Consider the following 23,856-nt stretch of genomic DNA (forward strand, 5'->3'; position numbering starts at 1 on the left):
ATTCATGCTTTAAGTGTGTCAAGCGTAATTTTATTTATAAAATAATCGCGCCCAAGATCTATTGTGGTTTTCAAAGGACCAGCGGTACAGCGGTTTTTAAATACCGCTAAGTCTATGTGTAGACGTTTTTCCATATATAAAAGATAAGATAGGTACTAAGGTGGTAAAATGATATATTTCGTTTAAATATGTATATTATATGGGTGTCTTCAGCTTTTAGTAGTACTTATTTATTACTTAGTTGTTATTTAATCCGGAAATAAAACTATTGTGGAATGACAAAAAACAAGGAGTAAATTAAAGAGAAACGGTTAAGTATCTCTTTAAAAATTAAATAGAAAAGTGATCTATGTATGTATATAGTGTAAATAATCAATACCTATTCATAAAATGGGATATTTTTACAACGACAACATCATTATTCGATGTTTTTTTAGTATTACACTTACCATCCATTCGCAAAATCCAAACTCAATTTTATGACACATTTGTGAAGAATAAAGTCGACTGAAAAATTGAAAAAATATACGTTGGTGTTAAAAATCTGACTTTATTTAATTTGTCGCCAATATTAGGTATTTTTTACTTTTCAACAGCCAAGGCAGCTATTCAAATGGAGACACAACATCCTGAGGGCATGAAAAAGATTCAACAACTTGAGGAACCACAACGCAAGAAACCTGAAGAACCTGAACGTGAATTTGAAAAACCAATCTTCACTCAAGTTCTTACAGGACCTACTGAGTTATGGGAAGGTCAACATGCTCATTACGAGGCCCGTGTTGTACCTGTCGGTGACCCGAGTCTCCGATTTGAGTGGTACATAAATGGCGTGGAATTAAAAATGGGTAAGTATGAGTTTCTGTGTTTACTTCTAAGAAAGACGGAACGCACAAAAATTTAAAGACATATTTTTGAGAGTAAACTTTGCACTTATAAATTAGTATGAGCATGATATTGTATTTTTGTTTAGATTTTTTACCATCTGGTGATAGATGCGTATAGATAGACACATTATAATTTAAAATAATGTATTTCTACGAAAATACGAAGATACATATTTATCAATAATGCTATGCATATTCAATATAAATAAAATCTGATTACAGGTTCAAGATTCCGCACCACTCACGATTTTGGTTTTGTCACATTGGACATCAATTCAGTAGTTGCGGAAGACGCTGGATTGTATATGTGTAAAGCCATTAATAGAGCTGGCAGCACAGTATCCTCGACATCGCTTAAAGTTAAGACAAAATCTACTATTGTTGATCAAGCTATGAGACCTGAGTCTTGGGAACAAATCCAGCTTAAAGAAGCTGCTATGAACAAGGTGCCAGAGATGTTTGTAGACGCTGGTGTACAACAGGCGCCAATATTTACTACGCATCTCAAGAGCTTAGATAAGTTCGTTGAAGGGCAACATGTTTATTTAGAAGCCCAAGTAGAGCCGCGAACCGATCCTAACCTGAGAATTGAATGGTTCAAGAATGGCGTGTCTTTAACTACTGGAGCAAGACTGAAGAGTACTTTTGATTTCGGGTTAGTGACGCTGTCTATCAATGGATTGAGAATTGATGATTCGGGTATTTACACCTGTAAAGCTACCAACCTTATTGGAGAAGCTGTTTCTACAACATCTATCAAAGTTGAAGATCGTCATTGGTTACTCGGTGACTCACTTCATCCGGAATCTTTAGACAGAATTGGTGCATTAGAACAACCTAAACCAGGTAAACCTGAAGCACCTGAACCTGTTTATGAAATTCCTGTATTTATTTCGCATTTGAATAACATAATATGTAAGGAAGGTGACAATATACACTTCGAATGTAACGTCGAACCGTCGAGGGATCCCACGCTTAAAATTGAATGGTTCTTTAACAACAAACCTTTGCCATCGGGATCGAGATATAAGAGTACCCATGACTTCAGCTATGTGTCATTAGATATTACTCACACGTATGAAGAAGATTCTGGTATCTACACCTGCAAAGCGACTAACAGCAAAGGATCTGCTACTACTTCGGGATCTCTTCGATGCACTGGAGACCGTAACATCTACCTTGATACACAACATCCACAAGGAAAGGCCGGTCTGGAAGCAGTCGAGCAAGCAGAAGAAGCTAGGCTTTCTAAATCTAGACGAGCTTCTGTTCCTGATGTCGAATATCCTAAACCTGAATGGATTGTTCCAGTGGCCCCTGAACATCAACTAATTGAAGGCCAAGCTCTTCACCTTGAAGGACAAGTAGAGCCTAAGAATGACCCTGATTTGAAAATTGAATGGTACTTTAACGGTAAAGTATTGGAACAAGGTTCAAGATTCAAGCTTACAAGTGATTTCGGCTTTGTGACTTTAGATCTCATTGATGTGTATGAAAGAGATAGTGGAATTTACACATGTAAAGCATACAACAAGAGAGGAGAAGCGTTCACATCGTCGACTGTATATTGTACTAGCAAAGAGAATCTAATTGAAAGAACACAACATCCTAAAGGAACCGAGGGCTTGGAAAAGATACAGAATCTGGAAGATTCCTTGCGTAAGGAGCCTGGACAAAAGCCTGATGATGATACCGGTAGGCCCCCAGAATTCACTTCCGTGTTTAAGGATATTGTCGATATCAGTGAAGGCCAGATCGCTCATTACGAAGCATCACTTATCCCTACTGGAGATCAAAGTATGGTCATCGAATGGTTTTACAATGGCAAAACGATTGAAGCAAGTCACCGTATTCGAACAGTATATGCTTTCGGTATGGTTGTTTTAGAAATTCTTGGAACAAAAACTACCGATTCTGGCGTATACGCTTGCCGTGCTACTAATAGGTGGGGTCAAGCTGAAATTAGTGTCAAACTAGAATGTGTGGATAAGAGTAAAGGTCAAAAACCAAGATTTACTACACATATTCAAAACATTGATGGTCTTAAAGATGGCCAATCTGCGCATTTCGAATGTACAGTAGTGCCTGTTGATGATCCAGACATGAAAATTGAATGGTATCATAACGGCCAACCTTTACGTCATTCGACAAGAATAAAAACTGTGTCTGATTTTGGCTTCGTAGTTTTAGATATAGCGTATACTCAGAATCATGATACTGGTGAATACGTTTGTCGTGCTTATAATAAATACGGAGAAGACTTTACAAAAGCTACTATCAACTGCTACGGCAGGGGTGGTGTATACTTAGACAGTCTGCAACCTGACTCACTTGCTAAGATTAGAGAATTAGAAAGCCTTCAAGGAGCACAACAACAAGCACCTGTAACACCATCCGCAGTGCCACCAAAATTCATTACGCAAATACAAGATGTTACTAAACTTGTGGAAGGCCAAAGCGCCCACTTTGAAGCGAGATTGGTACCCGTTGATGATCCTGACCTTAAAGTGGAATGGTTCTACAACGGCAAAAAACTACCTCATGGTCATAGGTATAGAACTTTCCACGATTTTGGTATCGTTATATTAGATATCTTGTATTGCTATGAAGAGAATTCTGGTGAATATGAGTGTATAGCAACGAATAAATTAGGACGTGACTCCACGAAAGCAACTCTCAAATGCACATCGAAAGAGAATTTAATCTTGGACTCGCAGCTACCGCGGGTGAGTTATATGTCTATTTATCGGTAACATAATTGATTTAACATAATTGAACGTTAAAAAATAACCTTAAATCATTTTAAATTATTTAGGGCATGGAAGGTGGGTTGGAGAAATTACAAACGTTGGAGGATTCCATGATACGGCGAAAAGACGATCAAATAGAAGAGGAGAAGGGCAAAGCACCGGTCTTTACAGTACCTTTATCGAACATAGAAAATCTTAGAGAAGGAGAAAATGCCCACTTTGAGGCTCGTTTAACTCCCACTGATGATCCTAACCTTAAAGTAAGTTTGAATGTCATATTTTTATAAATAATTGAAAATGATTAACTTTTTTGTAGTACTTTATATGACTTTACTTATTAGTTTGAAATTTGATATTAATTTAGTTTTGCAATATATTATGTAAGTAATAGTAATAAATATATTATAGGTACTTATAATATCAAGAAATAATTGGCAAAACATATTTAAAGATTTTATCTTCTACACATCTTAACTCCTGGTTGTAGGATCATGTCGTTCATTTTTCAGTATATCCTTGTCTTTATAGATTCTCTTATTAAAAAAATCAATACATGCAGTTATATTATTACTATCAAAATTCTTTACGATAATATTTTTTTCAGGTTGAATGGTACTGGAATGGTAAAGCCCTTAAAGCTGGTTCAAGATTTAGAACATTCTGCGATTTCGGATTTGTTATTCTTGAAATTTCACCCACCTATCCTGAAGATTCCGGTGAATATTTATGTCGCGCTTATAACAACTACGGAGAAGCTGTTACTACAGCGACTATGAAAGTACAAGGAAAGCGTAATATTATTTTGGAATCGCAATTGCCTAAAGGTATGGAAGGAACCATTGATAAAATTGCTGCTCTTGAAGGATACACCGGAACTGTAGATTCTATGACTCCTGAGGCAGAGAGTGGAAACCCGCCAGAATTTATTACCACACCATCAGATCTTATTCTCACTGAAAATTCTTCAGCTCACTTCGAATGTCGCTTAGTCCCGGTCAACGACTCAAGTATGAGAGTGGAATGGTTCCACAATGGCAAGCCGTTACTTACTGGATCCAGGGTTAAAACTATTAATGACTTTGGATTTGTTATATTAGAAATAGGAGGAGTTTATCAGCGCGACGCAGGACTTTATACCTGTAAAGCCACAAACCGACATGGCGAAGCTACTGTGTCATGTAAACTTCAAGTTAAAGGCAGACAAGGTATCATACTTGAGCCTCAATTGCCATCACACTTTAAGTCGGGAACTGAAAGCATTCAGAAACTAGAAGAAACGTTGCATAAACGAGAAGAAATTACAATTGAAGATGAAAAACCAAATCCTCCAAGATTTACTGTTGAAATTAAAGATAATATTGATGTACCTGAAGGTGGTCCAATCCACTTTGATTGTCGTGTCGAGCCTGTGGGTGATCCTACCATGAGAATCGATTGGTTCCACAACGGTAGACCGTTCGCAACCGGATCACGTGTACACATGTTGAACGATTTTGGTTTCATTGCCTTAGATATTGATTATATCTACACACGTGATGCCGGAGAATACACGTGTCGTGCTACCAATAAATGGGGATCGGCTACAACAACTGCCAAGATTACCTGCAGTGCCAAACGTGATATTGTTTTAGATTCACAGTTACCACAAGGAATGAGCGGTGAAAAAATTAAAGAACTCGAAAGGGGCCGTGTTAGTGACGTTCCCAAAGAAGAACCAGTAGTCAGCACTCCACCTAAATTTATCACTCAGATTCAATCCCATACGGTTGAAGAATCTGAAGGCGTGCGTTTTGAATGTCGTGTAGAACCTAAAGAAGATCCAAAACTCCGCATTGAATGGTACCGTAATGGAAAACTTTTACCTACGGGGCATCGTTACCGTACTGTTTACGATATGGGATTTGTCTCACTAGACATTTTATATGTATATGCCGAAGATTCAGGTGAATATGTTTGTCGTGCTGTCAATGACTTTGGCGAAGACTTCACAAAGGGCACAATATCTTGCAAGAGTAAGTATGATCAGACTTGTTTATGTAATATTATCAATAGAGACAATAGTGTCAAATACAATTTCTAATTAAATTCTTATATTCTCAGAGTTGCCCGATATTATACTTCAAAACCAAGTTCCTCGTGGCATGAAAAAATCTGAAGCACTTACACAGATGGAGGCAACTATTAAGAAGTACACTTCTGAAGTATTCTTAACAGAAGATGATCTATACGACGTTGACAAAAAGCAGCCTCCGCGTTTTGTTACCCAGATTCAAAGCCAAACTAGTTTGGTGGAAATGGAGTCGACTAAGTTTGAGTGCCAGTTAGCTCCTGTTGGTGATCCAAACATGAAAGTTGAATGGTTCTTTAATGGAAAGCCTTTGTTGCACAGTAAGTAATTCTTTTTCATGGATAATTCCGTCTTTTAAGTCGGACGCTTGATGATATAAATATAAATAGTAGTAATATCACTGAGCATCTTGAATAACTTAGCACTACACTGCGTATCAAATAAAACCAGGTGTTAATGCCTGAAAATCATTTTAACATCAACAGCAATAGTCAATGTGATAATTTATACTTAGACGTACCACTGCATAGCAGCTCTGTTTCTGGTATTACTTGAATAGAAAAGATACTTTTTATTAATATTAACTCAATATTACAGAAAACAGATTTGAGCCTATTTATGACTTCGGCTATGTGGCGATGAATTTCGGTTGGGTGTATCCGGAAGATAGTGGAGAATATGTATGCCGCGCTACTAATCTATACGGCATGGATGAAACAAGGGCTATTATTAAAACAGCTGGTAAACCAGGCATAGTTTACGATTCACAGTTACCTAAACACATGAAGAGTATTGAAAAGATTAGAGAAATGGAAGCTGCTTGGCAAATGTACGTATATACTATAACAGTCATATACAAAAATGACACTTTGTAAGTCTATAAATAGTTCATAATTTACTGACATTAAAAATATGTTTTTTTTTATTTAGGGCACCGGAACCAGCACCCGAGGAAACTAAGGCCCGCTGTCCGCCAGTTTTTGTAAGTCGCCCAGACCCAGTGACTGTCGAAGAAGGCGAATGGGCACGATTCTGTTGTCGCGTTACAGGACATCCAAAACCACGTGTCATGTGGCTCATCAATGGAAACACCATTGTGAACGTAATTATTTTATTATTATTTATAATATTTCATGTGTATAAAGTTATTTTTCTGAGTATTACAATAATATTTTCTGTATTTAGGGTTCAAGGTATAAATTGACTTATGATGGAATGTACCACTTTGACATACCTAAAACAAGACAGTACGATACTGGCAAAATTGAGGTTATTGCTAGAAGCTCTGCAGGCGAGGCTATGGCCGTCACCGAACTGAAAGTTATTTCGAGACACGATGACTATAGAGGAGTATTGAAGAATGCGCCACGACGTAAGTGTTTACATTTTGTACAAAAAACCGTATGCGGCTTATCACGCATTTACCACAAACCGCATTTACATATCACAAACGAGAAAATTTAATTGTCCTATGGTTTTATACTAAAAGAGCTCTAACACACATCCAATACTCTACAAACCAATACATTGCTTATATACAAATTACCCCCCGCCTACGCACCCTTTCCCTTTTTCCAAGAAGTGCAGATAAATCACATGCTTCTGCCAGCTTTGACATCGGATTAAGATTGAGGTATGTTTTCAATATGATTGTTTTATAGGATTATTTACATTTACCTAAATATTTTATTTTTTCTGCGTATAGCTTGGTATGATGAGACGACACAATATCAAAGATCAGAAACCGAGTTGGAAAAGACCTTTGAGGAGAGACAAGCTTTGCAAAGACAGGGTGTAATTGACCACCGTCCCGAATTAAAACCGAAAGTAATAAAGGAGCCCGAAACTGAATGGCAGCAAACAGTTAAAAAGAAGAAAAGTGAAGAATATTATAACAAACTACAAGAGTTGGAAAACGAACAAGTAATCAAAGAAAGCAGGTTCAGAGAGTCAACTCACCAGTATGCCATTCCAGGAGAAAAGATTGCCAGCACCTCTATTGCTAAAGGCATGGCACAAAGATATGAAGACAGCTTGTGAGTATATTGGAATTTATTCGTTTTTTTAATCTATTGTACTTACGTCTGTTTTGTCAATTACTCTTCAAAATTAAAAAAAAATATAATTCATATGATAGTTTCCTTGCCAGCTTAATTTAATCATAACGTACTATATTACAGGGAACAAACTGAGGAAATTGTTGATCAAAAAGTCCAGAAAAGGGTTGTACAAAAACCTAGAATTCCAGATCCATCTGAATCTACAGTTCACGGTAAAGAAGTTCACGTAGCAAAACAAAAACAAATACAAAAAGAAGTAGTCGGTGACACTGAAATAACACGCAAAATTACTTCAACTGAAACAACTGAAATTGAGCACAAGGCGCAAACTCAAGAGAGAGTAGTGGAGGGTCCAGTTAAGCCCAGCAAGCCACCAGTCTTTACCAAAAAAATGCAACCTTGTCGTGTATTTGAACACGAGCAGGCTAGATTTGAAGTGGAATTTGATGGAGAACCATTGCCAATTATAAAATGGTACAGGGAAAATTTCCCTATCAAAAATTCACCTGACTTCCAAATTCATACCTTCAGCACTAAGTCAATACTTATTATAAGACAAGTTTTCGTTGAAGATTCTGCGGTATTCGCCGCTGTTGCTGAAAATAGAGGCGGTACTGCTAAGTGCAGTGCTAATCTAGTTGTGGAAGAACGCAGACGCCAAGGAAGAGGCGGTGTGACTCCACCAAGTTTCACTCTGACTGCACAAAATGTTAACGTAACTGCTGGTCAGCTTGTTCGCTTTGACACCAAAGTTACCGGTACCAAACCTCTCGATGTATATTGGTTAAAGAACGGCAAAAAGGTTCAACCAGACATCAGAAATAAGATACTGGAAGAGGATGGTACTTATACCCTACTTATTCTTGAAGCATATCCACAAGATTCTGGAAAATACGAATGCGTTGCAATTAATAGCGCCGGAGAGGCTAGGTGTGATGCTGAATGTTCTGTAAACGCACCTGCGACGAAGGATAAGCCTAAACCTCAAACGAAAGCAATGAATGCACCACCGGAGATATTGGAACCTCTTAAAGATAAAGTAGTAACTGAAGGACAAGCTATAGAGTTCAGTTGCAAGATTGTTGGAAAACCAGTCCCCACTGTTCAGTGGTACAAAGGTGACAAGTTAATCAAACCATCTAAATATTTCCAAATGTCCAGGACATCCGATGAATATACTTTGCGCATTTCGGAGGCTTTCCCCGAAGACGAGGGTGATTATAAATGTGTTGCTTACAACTCAGCCGGCAGAGTAACAGTTGCTGCAAAACTGAAAGTAACTCAACCTGATCAGGCAGAAAACTTACCTGTACTTACCCCGCTTCGGGATATTGTCGTTTATGAAGGACAGCCCGCTCAATTCAAGACTCACATACAGAGCAAAGTGAAGCCTACGATACAGTGGCTACGTGAAGGAGCTCTTATACCAGAGACGCCCGATTTTCAGGTAAGTTATACACTCAGAAACAGTGTTAAACTATGTCATTATTACTCACAGGTCCACGCAAATGTTAAGTTATTTTCGAAAAAAAAATCTGTTTGTGCACTTTCCTTAAAAAGTGGCCATATCCTATAATGCTATTGTATTAATCCAGCGATCGAACGATCGATCATTGATCTTTGTTTCAAATTTCTTCCGCAATATAATAAGCAGTTCTTGTCTTTACTACTTAAAAGCATACAAAAATCTTCACATATTTTCCCAATAAAAACAAACTTTATGTATGCATACTATAATATTCATTACATCATAATATTTTAACTTAAAATAAATTTCGCAAAGATAAAAAAGAATAAAATAAATGTTTTTATTCATTGTTACCTAATTATAGTTAGCTAGATGGTGCACGCGGCCTCGCCCTCGGTTAAAAAATTTCGCGCTACAAGAGACCTTAAATCGCGGTCCGATCCATAGCGCCATTTATTTAAATAATCAGATTATAAAGATCAATTATTTCCTATGGTAGCTACTTACCGGCATAACAGTCTATGTGGTACTTGTCTACATGTGTGCCAAATTTCATCCAAATCCATTGAGCGGTTTCTGAGCTAACTTCTAACAAACATCAAAATATTTTCACAATAATTCGCATTTATAATATTAGTAAGAAGTAAGATCGTTGAATACTAATAGTATAATATGGTCTTAGTGTTGCAATGAATCTCATCTTAAATACCTAATTTTCAGATGATTCACGAAGGAAACAACGCGGTGCTGCTCATTGGAAACACTTACGAGGAAGACACCGGCACGTTCACTTGCCGCGCCACTACCGCCGCCGGCCAGGCCGAGACCTCGGCAAAGCTAGTCGTCAAAAGTAAGACATAGATACAGGCAGCGAGCTCGCGTCGCGCACTTTTAATCTATTAATGTAGTGTTTCTTTGTTTCATATTTATACCTCTATGAGATCGGGTGAAAACTACTTAGTAAATTCAATTCTAAAAGTTGACAAGCGAGTATTCTCGGTTACGTAACTCGTAGCGGTTACCGCAGTAATGACTTCTGTTCGCTTCTAAATACACCTTCATGATCACCAGTCGTGATGATATGACACATAGACGGCCGCGAGTATTAAATCACTAAGTCCCAGCTAATAATGAACGACCTGGCCCCTGCGGAAATAGTACATATCAGAATAGTGAAGCCCGCGCGAACATCCGACCACGTTACGCGCTATATCCAACTAATTTGCAAAACGATTCAATTGTAATCTTAACTCTGTAGAACATTTTGGACGAATTTCCGCATCTAACACGCTGTAAATTGAAGCTTTATGTGTAAATATTCATAGTATTACGTTATTAAAGCAGGAAACATCGGAAGATCGTCGAGCGTCGAGCCAGAAGCTTTTAATTATTGTCCAAGCTTGAAATCCGTTAGTATCAGAATCTAAACTTTACCGCGTTGTTTATTCATAACAATGCTGTAAAAAGTTTATAATTGGCTGTGTGTTTATATCGCAATTTTAGCATTCTTTTGAATATATATAAAATTCATATCGAATTTCGTTAGTGTAACAACCCAAAATGAGTGTTGGGTTCCAACAATAAAGCCATAATTTATCCTTATCCTGGACAGTCCAGGTCTAGACATGTATTCCAAAGCTCGCACAACTCTGCTATATTCTTCCAGCCATATAGAAGCCAATTCAGACATGTCACACTACGCTTCTTAATGCAAGGATTTACCGACTTAATCTCGTGATCTTTTCTTTTCTGACGATGTAAGTTCAACTTAGGAAAAGAGATTTAGATTTATTTATTTAAAATAACATTAATTTATGACAGGGTAACCCTTTGTTGTAAAAGACTGCCGATATAAGATTTTTAGTACATTCACAATGTCTCAACTCGTATCAATTACAACTGTACTTTCACGTGTGGTAATCGCGAATTCAATTTAACCTACATTATGTTTTTATGATTTCATGTTTTATATCACATTAATTTATGGGAGCTAATCTGCTATAATTTACTCTCTGATATCTAACCGTGAAACATGGAATGCATAATATTTTAAGTGGTTCATAATTACTACAAAATTGCTTAGTGAATGTTGTTGATTATAATTTGGTAAACGCGTCAAATTTTAAAGTACTTACTATTTTCAATATTTTAGCAAGCATTATTGTTTAAACGAAGAACTGATATTTCGGCATTATTAAATTAGTTTTTATTTTTTTTTCAAATATGAATCGTGTCTGATGGTAACGGATTTCGAGAATAAACGGTAACATACCTATACATAATTGGACACGTAACATGTGATTAACACGAACACGAGACATTCAACGACTGTTTTGTTTTGCTTTTACCGCTACGATGTTTACTAAATGAACAAATTTATTATGTATGATGTTGTAAATTTCAACAAACGCGTCTTTTGACAAATCGTCACATGTATTTTTCACCCAATACTCTTTTATAATATTAATTATAAGCCTGCTCTAAAGGTGATTATTTGGCCTTATTAACAATAAGATTTATTAAGTTTTATGCTTTTCGTGTTGAGATTTGACCTGTAAAACTTGTGTAAACTGTCTCAGTCAAATCTGTTGTTTACACGTTAAATGAAGTTTGTCTGTTGTCATCGAAACAGGGACACTAGTCTGCTCTTGTGGTCTGCGAAATTATTTTAAATTAAGTCAACATCTCCGTTAGACCACAGAGTAGGCAGCATTTTTATAAGTCCCCGCTTCAGCTTTAACCTTAAGCATGAGTCATCGTTTGTATTGTCCAATTGAAGTTTTTGGCATTATAAATAAAAAACGTTACATCTAACAAAGCTGCACGTAGGCTGCGGTGTTACCTCCACCGTCACCTAATCTCACCTAACAGCTACGACTAACTTTGTCCAAGTACGCCGTACGTGTGTAAGTGTAAATGGCATTACCGACGTTGTATATATGTGGTTAGTAAACAGCGCGGGCTCTGGGTGGGTCGTTCTCGAGGGGCACAGTTAATCGTGGTTGTCGATTAGGCGACTTATTCCGCTGTCAACTCTTGTCACAAAGAAACATTCTAGTGTAAAATGCGCCCTCGTGGCGAAACACTCGATCAACTTAAAGTACGCACGCATTAATCCTTGCCAGTTTCTATGTTACTACATCCGAGTCGAAGTTGTTGACCCAATGTTTTTCTGCAAGTACAAATCCAAATTGAATGAGATTTTATAGTTTAACGGTACAGTGATCTTTAACTTAGTTTGTTTTAAGTGCACGAAATTGTTAAATTAAATTGTGTTGTATGTTTTATCTAATTGTATTAAGTTTTATTAGGCGTGGCAGAATTTTATCATTTAATATATTAGCATACCTTTATAATATTTATGACACTTTTTTGTATGTTACCTATATGTGGAATCTGTTTAATAAACGCTATAAATTAATGACAATTTCGCATTATTCAACACACAACAAAATCTGTAGCTAAAACGAAGTCCCGAGGCACCGTCACAATAAACGCGTACAAATGACTAGGATAATGTACGAATCCTCGTCACCTACTTACATAAACACTACGCACTGACATTCAGTAGTGCCTGTTATCCATCAACTGCAGACAACAGACAACCATATACTTAATATCTATCCTTAATACACACCCCGACATTTTCGTGATGGATAACTAGGTTGCTTTATTTGCTTTTCATCGACTGGCACAACTTTACCTAAACTTCTTTTCCTTTTTTCATGTCATTCGAATTCCGATTGTGGTTTAATAAGACACTGTTTTTCTTGTTACTGTTGTAACTAAACAGTTGATTAACGCTAATAGTTTTAAAAATTTGGGTGTCAACTAATTCTATTGCGAGGTTGAATATTGCAGTAATTTTAGCTTAAATACAATTTGGAAGTGGTATTTTGGTGTAATATTATTAGTATAACGGCTATGACACAAATGAGTCGACTAATTTATAGTAGTGATATAACAATACTGAAGATGTGAAATATGTAATATGTTATGCTCAGAATAAAATAATGTGAGAAGTGCCATTCGAATATAGTTCAAAGTATTTAAGTATTTGCCCCAAAATATATTTCTTGAAATTGTAATCACCAATTACATTTACACCGATTCATTTTATATTTACTGTGACACAAACAATGTAGTTTATATAGGTTATATAGTGGTGCCAAATTTTAACATGACGATAATATTAAGTTAGAATTTTAGCCGCGCAGTTGTGAGTGTTGGAGAGGAAAGCTTTCTTAACTTATTAAGTAAAGCTTTTAGTTTCTCTGGCGACACCATTTGCGTCCCGGTTGAAATAGAAAGACTAAGTAAAATCACTAATTGATGAGGTGTATTACAGAAAACTCAAATTGTAGATCTTATTCTATACACTTTAGAATGCGATACTAAAACATGAGCGGAGAAAGACTTTCCTAAAATGTATGGTAATGAGATTTCAAAAGTTAAGCAACATGCGTAAGGCAAATAATTTCAGCGAAATAATACCATCTACCCAAATTTTTGTAAACTAACATAATTTACTATGCAAATAGGCTTACATAGACACACACACACACACTTGGAACACTAAACCTATAAGTAATAAGTAGATGAAGCAACTGCTCTAATCAGTAGTATGAGAAAATCATTAGTTTGACGTAACTATACAACGTTAGAATAGTATAGAATAATTACAATAGCTTCGGATGTCAAAATGGCCGTGACTTGTTGGGAGGGAGGCAGTGGTAAGTACAAAAAAGGTAAGTGAACATGTATCTGAGATTATAAAACGTCGTAAATTGTTATTAAATGATATAGGTATAAACGAACAATTTGTTTATGAATTAAATAGGTAGGTTTAGTGTATCGGGAGAAGTAATTAATCAGGATTTGGCGAAATTATAACCACGAAAGATTATTTGAAAAAGGATATTTCGTGCAAAATTTTACGCATAAATGAAGTTGAGACGATAGTAAGTGGACTTTACATTAATTGTTATCGGAGACACCCGAGGTTCCTCTAGATATATTTTGCTAACTCTAAGGCGTCTGCCCTGCGAAATTTTCATTTATAGAAACAATAGCTTTTGCTCGCGGGTCAACATACATACAAGTCCATTTCCGGTATAAAAGTCCCACTTATCAAACATCTAAGACTTCACAAACGTTTCTTACTTAATATTGGTAGAATATGATGCATGATAATAATGTGACCTATAAAAATATCTGGAAAAATGTGCGAAGATTTTAATTCAGGCGGCAGGATTATTTAAAAAAAAGGATAAAAGCGCAGTGATATAAAATAGTGACTGGCGCGCGGTTGGCGATCGATACATGCATGGCGATAAATATGGTAATCGAGTGTCGCACGGTCTGCACTATCTCCATTAACAATTCAATTGCGCGATAGCCGCAATTCAATTGGACACTACGGCGCTAACTAGTACGCGCGCAAAACCTGGATAAAATATCGCGCCGTAGCGTGTAAGAGATGCTTATTACACATTTATTATTGTTTGAAAAATGTAGACTAACGGTACTAAGCACCTATGCAACAATAATTTCGATAATTGGAAAATTGTTTAAAGAAATTACGCGTAACATGGCTAAGCTTGAATACACCGATGGGTAGGCGTCAACGAATTGTGTATAAAGATATTTTATGAGTTAGTCGGTTTCGGTTTGTATATAGATTACAGGTGCCTGCTATCTAAGTATTGATAAGAATTAAAAACATACTGATAACTAACCTGAACATTACAAGTTGTAAAAGAAATTAACCATATCAGATACTTTCATGGTAACAAAATGTAGATTTACATTTACTTTAAGTACTTATATTAAAATTAAACTAATATGTACCCGTTTTAAATTCTGTAAGATCTCTAAATGGGGGCCTTAAATTTTCAATATAATCCTTTGGATATATTTACTTAATTATAACGATGGCAATAACTAGAGTTTCCATTTTTTCTTATATAAGTCAGTAATATAAAAATAAATCGATAATTTTTCATAACCGTAAGTGAAATTATAAGCACGTGATCGACATACTTCTGTACTTATATTTTGTAGCCTACTTATATAAAGGAAATCCAAAAACTGATAATCGGCCTTCTGTTGATGATCATCTCTGTAAAATGTAGTCCTCTTAAATTAATAACTTATAACACCCCTCTTCCTCCATCAGTGATTGAAAAGGAATTTATGAGCCATTAGTAAAATCCTACTTTGCTGTACTAATGTATAGATTTTACCGGCGATGCTAATAACGACGGCTTAATCGGCGACTCCTCGGGATATAAAAAGTGACAAGCCACGTCAGTGACCGATCAACGGCAAGCAAACATTACTAGCAAAACTCTGCGATTTTGCTTACTTACGTACTTAAGTTTTGAGTTTTCGGAAAATATAATACTTAAGTATATATTTATTATTAAGCGTTTTTAATATTTTTTTGTTTGACAATTAACTCAAAACTAAAATAGTATAGGTAAGTACAGTACCTATAATAAACACTTAACTTATTTACTAAAAGACAACAATTTCAATCAAATTAGTTAACAAATAAGCAAATGAGCAAGAACATAAAAATATAGCTATCGAAATGCAACGATAGGGGACCGGCCTATGCTTGATTTTGTACATTATTCGACATATATTTAATGGTTAATAATACGAAAAAGAAGCACTTCTGTGAAAACTGCATAAATATTGGTTAAAAAATGAGCGAGTAATTTATATTTAAAAATTGTAATGTGCAGAAGTGGCCGCGATTTGGGGATATCGCTTCATCTCTTTTTTTCGCACGCGTCGTAATTCCCGATGACGTCACATGTGGATATTTCGTCTCTTTTCTATTTCTTGTTAATTACCCCTTCCACCGAAATTCTAAGTCTTATAACTTGTTGATTTTTTACCGGATTTTAATAATTCCTTCTGTGTTATAATTTATTTTATGTAAATATTCGATAATAGTAAAGAACCAAAATGAGTCCGGTAGCCTATTGTGAACGTCCGTTCGATCCTAAGCAAAATGCAAGCAAAAGTGTATCGCCATTCACCAATGCATTGATCCGCGGGCCAGCCGGATTAGTTTCGCGCCCTTTTTTCTTTCTTTTTTTTCACACGACTCACCACGTCACCTCGTTCATTAATATATTCATTTATTTTTGATGTATTGAAAGGCTAAACATTTTTGCTATCTTGGCAATATTCGAACTATATTTAGTGTGTCAATATTAAATCGAATTGCTTTTTATTTATCTTGGATCACATTTTGAGACTAATCTGTCAACACGGGTGCAAAACGTTGTCAAAAGTTTCCCTTCTATGCGGTGAAATTGAACTGACTAACATTCTTATCATATTTTATAATATAAATAAATATATCTTATATAAAAATAATACTTACGTGGAGTAATAGTCCGGTCAATTTAGACATTGACCCTTGCAAAAATTCCCAGAAAGCTGAAAATTTGCATAGATGTTAGGGACACCATTGTTATGAAATTGTGGAAAGTCCCCATCGATCCCATGTCTGCAAAATTTTTTATTCATGGTCAAAGGTTGTAAAAATGGGTTTTTTGAATTTTTCAGTGAAATGGTTAGTTTAATGATAAAATATGTCAGACAAAAATTGTAGATAATGCAATTATCTACAAAATTGTCCTTACACATTTTTTCATAACACTAACCATTTTTGAGAAAAAACAATTACAAATTTTTCTTATGCTGTATTGTCTATAATATGTACACGTTTCCACACCACCTATGAAGTAGTATACCTAGCGCGTTTTTTTAATGTGGTTTCTCCGATAGGTCTATTCCACGGTCTATTACAGTAAAATTTTATGAATGTTTGGTTATTCTTCTTCCTTTCAGTCGTACTCTTATCAGAGCGACAAGTTCCGTTATACTTGGTTATAAACATATTTATTCATCATCATCGTCATTAATTATTTCTTCTTCCTCCCCTCCATCTTCTTCTCTCCCTCCATTTTCATCTTCTTCCTCATCTTCTTGAGTTGACGTAAATTGTACTAACAGCGATCAGTTCTTTCATCGTTGATGTGAAAATCTTCTTCTGTTGGAGATTCAACATTTGAACACGAGTGGCTTTGACAAGTGGTGCACGCTAGTGAACAAAATAAGCCTACTTTTTTGCAGCCGCATCTTGAGTTACACCCCTTTTTGCAGTTGCAAAAAATAGAATTAAGGAGTTTTTCTTGTGCAGGTGGAAGAAGCGTGTGGATTGGTTCCGATAACCGAGACTTATTATGAAGGTTTGACAAAAATTGTTCAACCGTTAGCAGAGAATATTTTAAATAACTACGTGTTTTCACTACGAAGGAATTTCCAAGACTAACTGTGATTTAGGTGCGACCTTACAAAAACGGGTAGACGGAACGGCCACGCGAACAATGGAATGGTAGGCAGATGTTGTTGTTCAAGGGCACATAGTCCCTTAAAACTAGGGACTCCGTTTTCTTAACATTATATTTTCAGAATTATCGGTCAATATGAATATATTAGTCACGCAGACTTATAGTTTTACTTATATTACAAGCCCAATGATATCATAGGCAACTTAGTCATGCTTATTATGGAGAATACAACGTAAGAAAGTTCTGTAATTGATTTTTTTCTCAAAAATGGTTAGTGTTATGAAAAAATGTGTAAGGACAATTTTTTAGATAATTGCATGATCTACAATTTTTGTCTGACATATTTTTCATTAAACTAACCGTTTCGCTGAAAAATTCGAAAAACACATTTTTGCAACCTTTGACCTTGAATAAAAAAATTTACAGACATGGGATCGATGGAGACTTTTCACAATTTCATAATAATGGTGTCCCTAACATCTTTGTAAATTTTCAGCTTTCTGGGAATTAATGCAAGGTTACCCCTATTTTTAGGCTAAATTGACCGGACTATAAGTATTATTTTTACTTCGTACAATAAATGACAATATTTCTGGGGTATAATTACTTAAAAAAAATTAGTTTGGTAATAAATCAAAGGACATGTCTGCTTTTTGTATGGCCGCTGGATCTCAATTTCAAATAGATTCTAACCAAGCTCAAACTTATTGGATAATAAAGTGGCAGAAAGTTGGAACATGGAATCATTAAATGAATAATTTTAGACCACTCTATTTAAATTAAAAATAAGATCGAATTTTCTTGGCAGACTGACTCGAAAAATGACTTCATTGATTGCTAAAAAGGGGCGGAATGTGAAATTACGTAGAATTATGTTTCTTTTTTTGACATAAATAGCTGTCAGTTATTATCATCCCAAATATATAAGTAGGGAAAATAAAAAAAAATATCATTCGCTGTTTCCCTTATATACTGACAAATATATTATATATTTTTTAATTTTACTTTTTTTGGGACTGCGTTCCAATGTACCAAAATTTATATTTCGGAAGCATTAATTTTAAATGTAATTTTAAGTCAAATAATATTACTAGTTTCAAAAACGGAGTTGTTTAAAATTAGATTATTTATTTCAATAAGCTCGTTTTTAAGAGTTCTATCCAAATGTAAATTATCTTGGTTAAAATTTTTGTCGAATAATAAACCATTTATGGCCATCTCCTTTAAATCCTGATTATTTGCTAATGAATCACAAAGGAACCGCAGATTGTGATATAAGTTAAATAATGTGGAATTTAATGGAGACGCTAACGCAAATGTAAAGAGGTGATAGTGCTGGGGATTCCTGATATAATGGCACAAAAAAAGAACAGATCATTTTTCTTAAAATTCTATACAGCTTCACGATAGATATATAAATTAATATTATATTCAGTAAAAATAATTAAAAAATTCAACAGTCATTAAAAAAATATCGTAATTTAAAACGAGCAACAGCTGACGCCACGCTGCGCCTAGCTGCGGCCGTTGACCCCGGCATTTGCTTTGTAGTTTATACTTAGTAGATCTACCTACCAAAGTACCTAACGCATTTAATAATATCGATATCCTCCCTCCGCTCTGACTAATAATACAAAAAATTGTCTTGACTACTACTTAAGTAACTGCATTTAGAATGACTCGACTAAGTGCACAAAATCCGTCTAGGTAGGACATACCTTTTAAGTATAAACCTACCTAATTAAATTTTTGGTCATTAGTCAATTAAATGTTTTAATTAAGTATCTTACATTAATTTCATGTTCAGTCATTCAAAGCTGTTGTACTTATTTACAACGCAGGTAGGTAGGTATATATCACTCATCCATACTATTATACATATAAAAGCTGAAAAGTTTGTTTGTTTGAACGCACTAATCTCAGGAACTACTGGTTCGAATTGAGACATTCTTTTAGTCTTAGATACTTCGCTTATTTATCGAGGTAGGCTATGTAACATCATGCTATGACCAATATGGGCTGAGCATCAACAAAAATGTTGCAAAAACGGGGAAAATTTTACTTTTGAGAGCTTCCGTTGCCTGCATTTCGATAATGGTTAATGTTACGCAACGAACATGTATACGGATAACCGAATTGATTAAAAAGATCCATAAAGTCCGTCTGAACGCGATAAACTCAATAACTACTCCACAAATTTCGATGAAGTTTGGTATGGAAATAGTTTGAGATCTTGGAAAGGACATAGGTTACTTTCTATCCCGGGAAAATATATAGCAAGACTTTTAGCTCAGAAAATCCTTTCACGCGGGCGAAGCCACTAGCTGAAGCTAGTCCATTATGAAACTGCGTAATGGTACTTATTAGTAAAAGAAACGTGTCTTAAATTAAAATCCTTAATAGTAAATTGTGACTATTCCGGATAATAGCAATAAGTGCAAGCGAAATTAATAATTATTATCACAATATGCAATAATAGCGACCCGCCCCGGCTTCGCACAGGTGCAATGCTGATACTAAATACACTATAGAAAAACTGTGAACGTTGTTTATAAAAACATAGCGGCCCGCTCTGGCTTCGCACGGGTATAACATAACAAAATAACAGTATTTCTTCACTATTTAATGGATGTTATTATACATATAAACCTTCCTCTTGAATCACTCTATCTATTAAAAAAAACCGCATCAAAATCCGTTGCGTAGTTTTAAAGATTTAAGCATACAAAGGGACATAGGCACAGAGAAAGCGACTTTGTTTTATACTATGTAGTGATAAAGTAAATTTGTGTCGTTTTACATAAGTAAGTACTTAAAACGTTGTATTTTGTTTCGTGTTTCGACTCGCGTAACCTTGCTTTTGACATCGCTTCTGGAGCCGCGTGCGCCGCGCGCCACGCGCCTCGCGTCGGCTTTAGTTCAGTCCATCGCCATGTTTTATACGCGCGCGATCGAATGTTTGTTATATTTTAGATTTAGATGCCTACCTACTTAAAAGACTTATTAATTTAATTACTTAGTTGCCAAGTTTGTGTTTTGGTAGACTAATTATTTACGTGTGCATTTACAGTGTAAGTACATGAATAAATTGTAAACGTGATTTAGAGACGGCTGCAGAAATGCCTATCGTGCTTTTAGAGTTTACCTATAGAGTGAACTTCCTTAATTTTAATTATCCAGCTTGACATCCCGTAAGCACGTGGGTAATAGCGGCAGTATATTAGTAAATTTCACAAAATGGTTCGATGTATTTCCTTAGCCTAGTAGGTACGTAGTCTACCTACCATGACCTCCTTAAGTGAAAATTTTGCTAATGTATGGTGACATGTGAGTAGGACAGTGTCCATGAAATGCGTCCTGGGATTGTAAGCCTTTTCGATAAGTGAGATGTGAAGAGTGGACTGTGTCCAAGATCCTACAATGATGTCCTGTCCTTATAGGAACTGCAACGACATAAAGGACTCGTATTTGCTTTGCTTGGAATGGGGTCACACACACTATGAGTCCTAGAGCCCTAGGTCACGGAGAATTTCCTTCAGTAAGTTGTTTGTTGCTTAATAAGTATTTACAATTTTATTAAGACAATATTCAGTAGGTATGTGACAAGTTATAGTGTAAGTGTAATTGTTTGCCCCGAGTTGAGTCGATGGTAAGAAGAGTTGCTATTATTTCAACTCCAAATCTGAAATTTTTAGGCGTAAATTGTAAGTACCGACTAATAATATAAACTTTAAAGGCGTTATTTCAATGACAATTTTCACAAACCTCACCCTAAAGGACAGAATATCTGGTCTTTGGTATAATGGGCGCTGGTTCTTTATTTTGAACAAATTTCAACCTACCTCACTTATTGAATACTAAAGTGGCAAAAATGTGGAGCTTGGAATCATTAAAATAAAAAATTTAGACCCGTCCATTTATAAGAAAAATAAGAGAGAAATATCGTGGCGGAGTAACTTATAAAAACAACTTCGTGGATTCGTCAATACAGGTGGAATAGATGACTGTCTGGTATTTTGTTTTTTTTTTTATATACCTATATATAAATAACTTCCAGATGTCATTCGCGGATATAAAGGGAACATTTAAAAAGTTTTTAACCAAAAAAAAAATGTCATTTATCGTTATTCTTGGACAAATATAATTATTGACTTCACTTTTTTTGGGAGTGCGTCCCATTATAGCAACATTTATATTTTGCAAGCTTTTTTAAGTGTAGACTTTGAATTATCGCTCTTGCAATTGTAAAACACATTTTTATAGTTGATTTTGTAACTAAATTGCTTTATGAATATAAATTATGAGAATGATAATTTCTTATGTTTACGTGAATGTTAGACATTAAATTAAATCTAAATATTATTTTCCGAAATACCCTCACGCACACATGTTCGTATTTAACTACAAAATGATAAAAACATCAGATAAGTAAAAACGACATTTTCGGTGAAAATATTCGTCTTTTAAAATTTATTCAATGGAGTAAAAAATATTTGAGTAATATTATGGAGACATATTCATTTTTTAAGGTATTTTCGCTTTATACTTATTCCCAGAAAATATAATATATGGATAATTATAATCGAACAGATCTAGAAATAACACGAAAGCAATAGAAGCAACCATGTTTTATGATACTATCTACAATTTAACATTAAAATAACTCATACATTATTATGTACCTTAACTTTTAATGCTTCGACGTTGTTTTATTTATTTAAAATGTTTTTGACGTCTAATAATTCCATGATAGACATATTTTACGAAAGATGCAAAAATGTCCTTGATTATATTTATATTTTATAAGTATTAGTATTAAGTATTACTATACTGTGTTGATGAAACAAAGTTGATTTCTAATATAGTACTCACTGATTTGAAATTTTGTAGACAAGTAAAAGGATGAGTAGATGACGGAAGTTCTAGGTAGTTCCAACTCCAAAACTATTGCTCAAAGTATAAAGATGTGTTTACATGGCTTACGAGGGCACAATTTTTCATATTTTTTATAGTAATTGTACCAATGTGAGATAATAGTTCTCTATAAAAATATTTATAATAAATACCGTTTTAGAATTTATGTATATTATAGAATTTATGTACCGAAACGCATCAATTGTAGAAAGGAACGATGGAGTTAAAGAGCAAAAGATGCCTCCACTATGACAAGCGACGGATCTAGATCAAATTTTAATGTTATGTGAACGTGCGTAATTCATTTTTGTTTCTTGAATAAGGTAAAAGGGGGTAAGCGTTAATTGGGCTTCCTATTAGTAAAATATTTTCATTAACGCTTACGTAATATAAAAAGTAAACATTAATATAAAGTAGCTAACTATTAATTTTATCTTTATGTAATAGTAAACATGTTATTTCTTTAATAACTTAGTAAGATAGTTACCGTTGTGTAAAAATATATAATAATATATGTTAAATACATACTTACGCAACTATTGTCAGCGTCCATTCAAACATTTCGGTTAGTATTCATTCTGATGTCAGGCAATACGGTTAACGCATTGTAGTCCAATCCTTTAGGATTTTTAACGACTTCCTACAAGGGAAACTCCTTTCTCAAAAAGAAGGATGAGTGAAATTTTCTCTGGAATACAAAATAGATTATGTAACTCTTGGACTATATATTTATATACGTAATAATTAAATAAGGATTATCTCTCCAAGATAGTGCGTTACTTACGAAGCTAGCTTATAATCTATAGAATTATATAAAGCTGAAGAGTTTGCTTGTTTGTTTAAACGCGCTACTCACAGAACCTGTTGGTTCGAATTAAAAAATATTTTAGTGTTGGAGGGCCCATTTATCGAGGAAGTTTTAGGCTATATAACGTCACGTTATGAATAATAAAAACGGATTTTCGAAGTTAAATTAATTTAAGTCAAATAGACAGTTGCTATTTTTTTTATTAGGGTCTAAAACCCCGTTAGATGTATACACTACGGCAATCAGTGTCCTAAGATTAAATTTATACACTTTAAGTAACATGCCTGCACACGACCCTTACTTCCTGATAATTAAGTATATCTTTCAGATTCCACTTCCCACAGCCAGATGACACCGTAAAACTTTGATCTCCTGATTCATATTTAATATTGGATTATGTCTAAAATAATTGCATTAAAAGTTTTCAGAAAAAATTGTTCAAGGTTCTTTCGTATGGGGTTTGGGCGTGCTCTAACTTCTTACGATGAGCGCCTAACCGAACTCGATGTACAAAATCTTACGTTAA

At 35.0% G+C, this 23,856-nt stretch overlaps 1 protein-coding gene across 1 annotated transcript in view; it reads left to right on the forward strand.

Moving 5' to 3' along the window:
- Window positions 1–23,856, forward strand: part of LOC115448899 (titin) — a 103,666-nt gene that overhangs the window by 18,478 nt on the left and 61,332 nt on the right. The window contains 11 exon segments of the mRNA XM_037444160.1: window positions 597–848; window positions 1,110–3,613; window positions 3,703–3,897; window positions 4,242–5,649; window positions 5,738–6,025; window positions 6,303–6,534; window positions 6,636–6,807; window positions 6,891–7,077; window positions 7,411–7,741; window positions 7,886–9,212; window positions 9,954–10,083. Of these exon segments, the coding sequence (XP_037300057.1) occupies window positions 597–848; window positions 1,110–3,613; window positions 3,703–3,897; window positions 4,242–5,649; window positions 5,738–6,025; window positions 6,303–6,534; window positions 6,636–6,807; window positions 6,891–7,077; window positions 7,411–7,741; window positions 7,886–9,212; window positions 9,954–10,083 (7,026 nt within the window).

The sequence above is a fragment of the Manduca sexta genome, chromosome 27, assembly GCF_014839805.1.
Source record: "Manduca sexta isolate Smith_Timp_Sample1 chromosome 27, JHU_Msex_v1.0, whole genome shotgun sequence".
NCBI lineage: Eukaryota > Metazoa > Arthropoda > Insecta > Lepidoptera > Sphingidae > Manduca > Manduca sexta.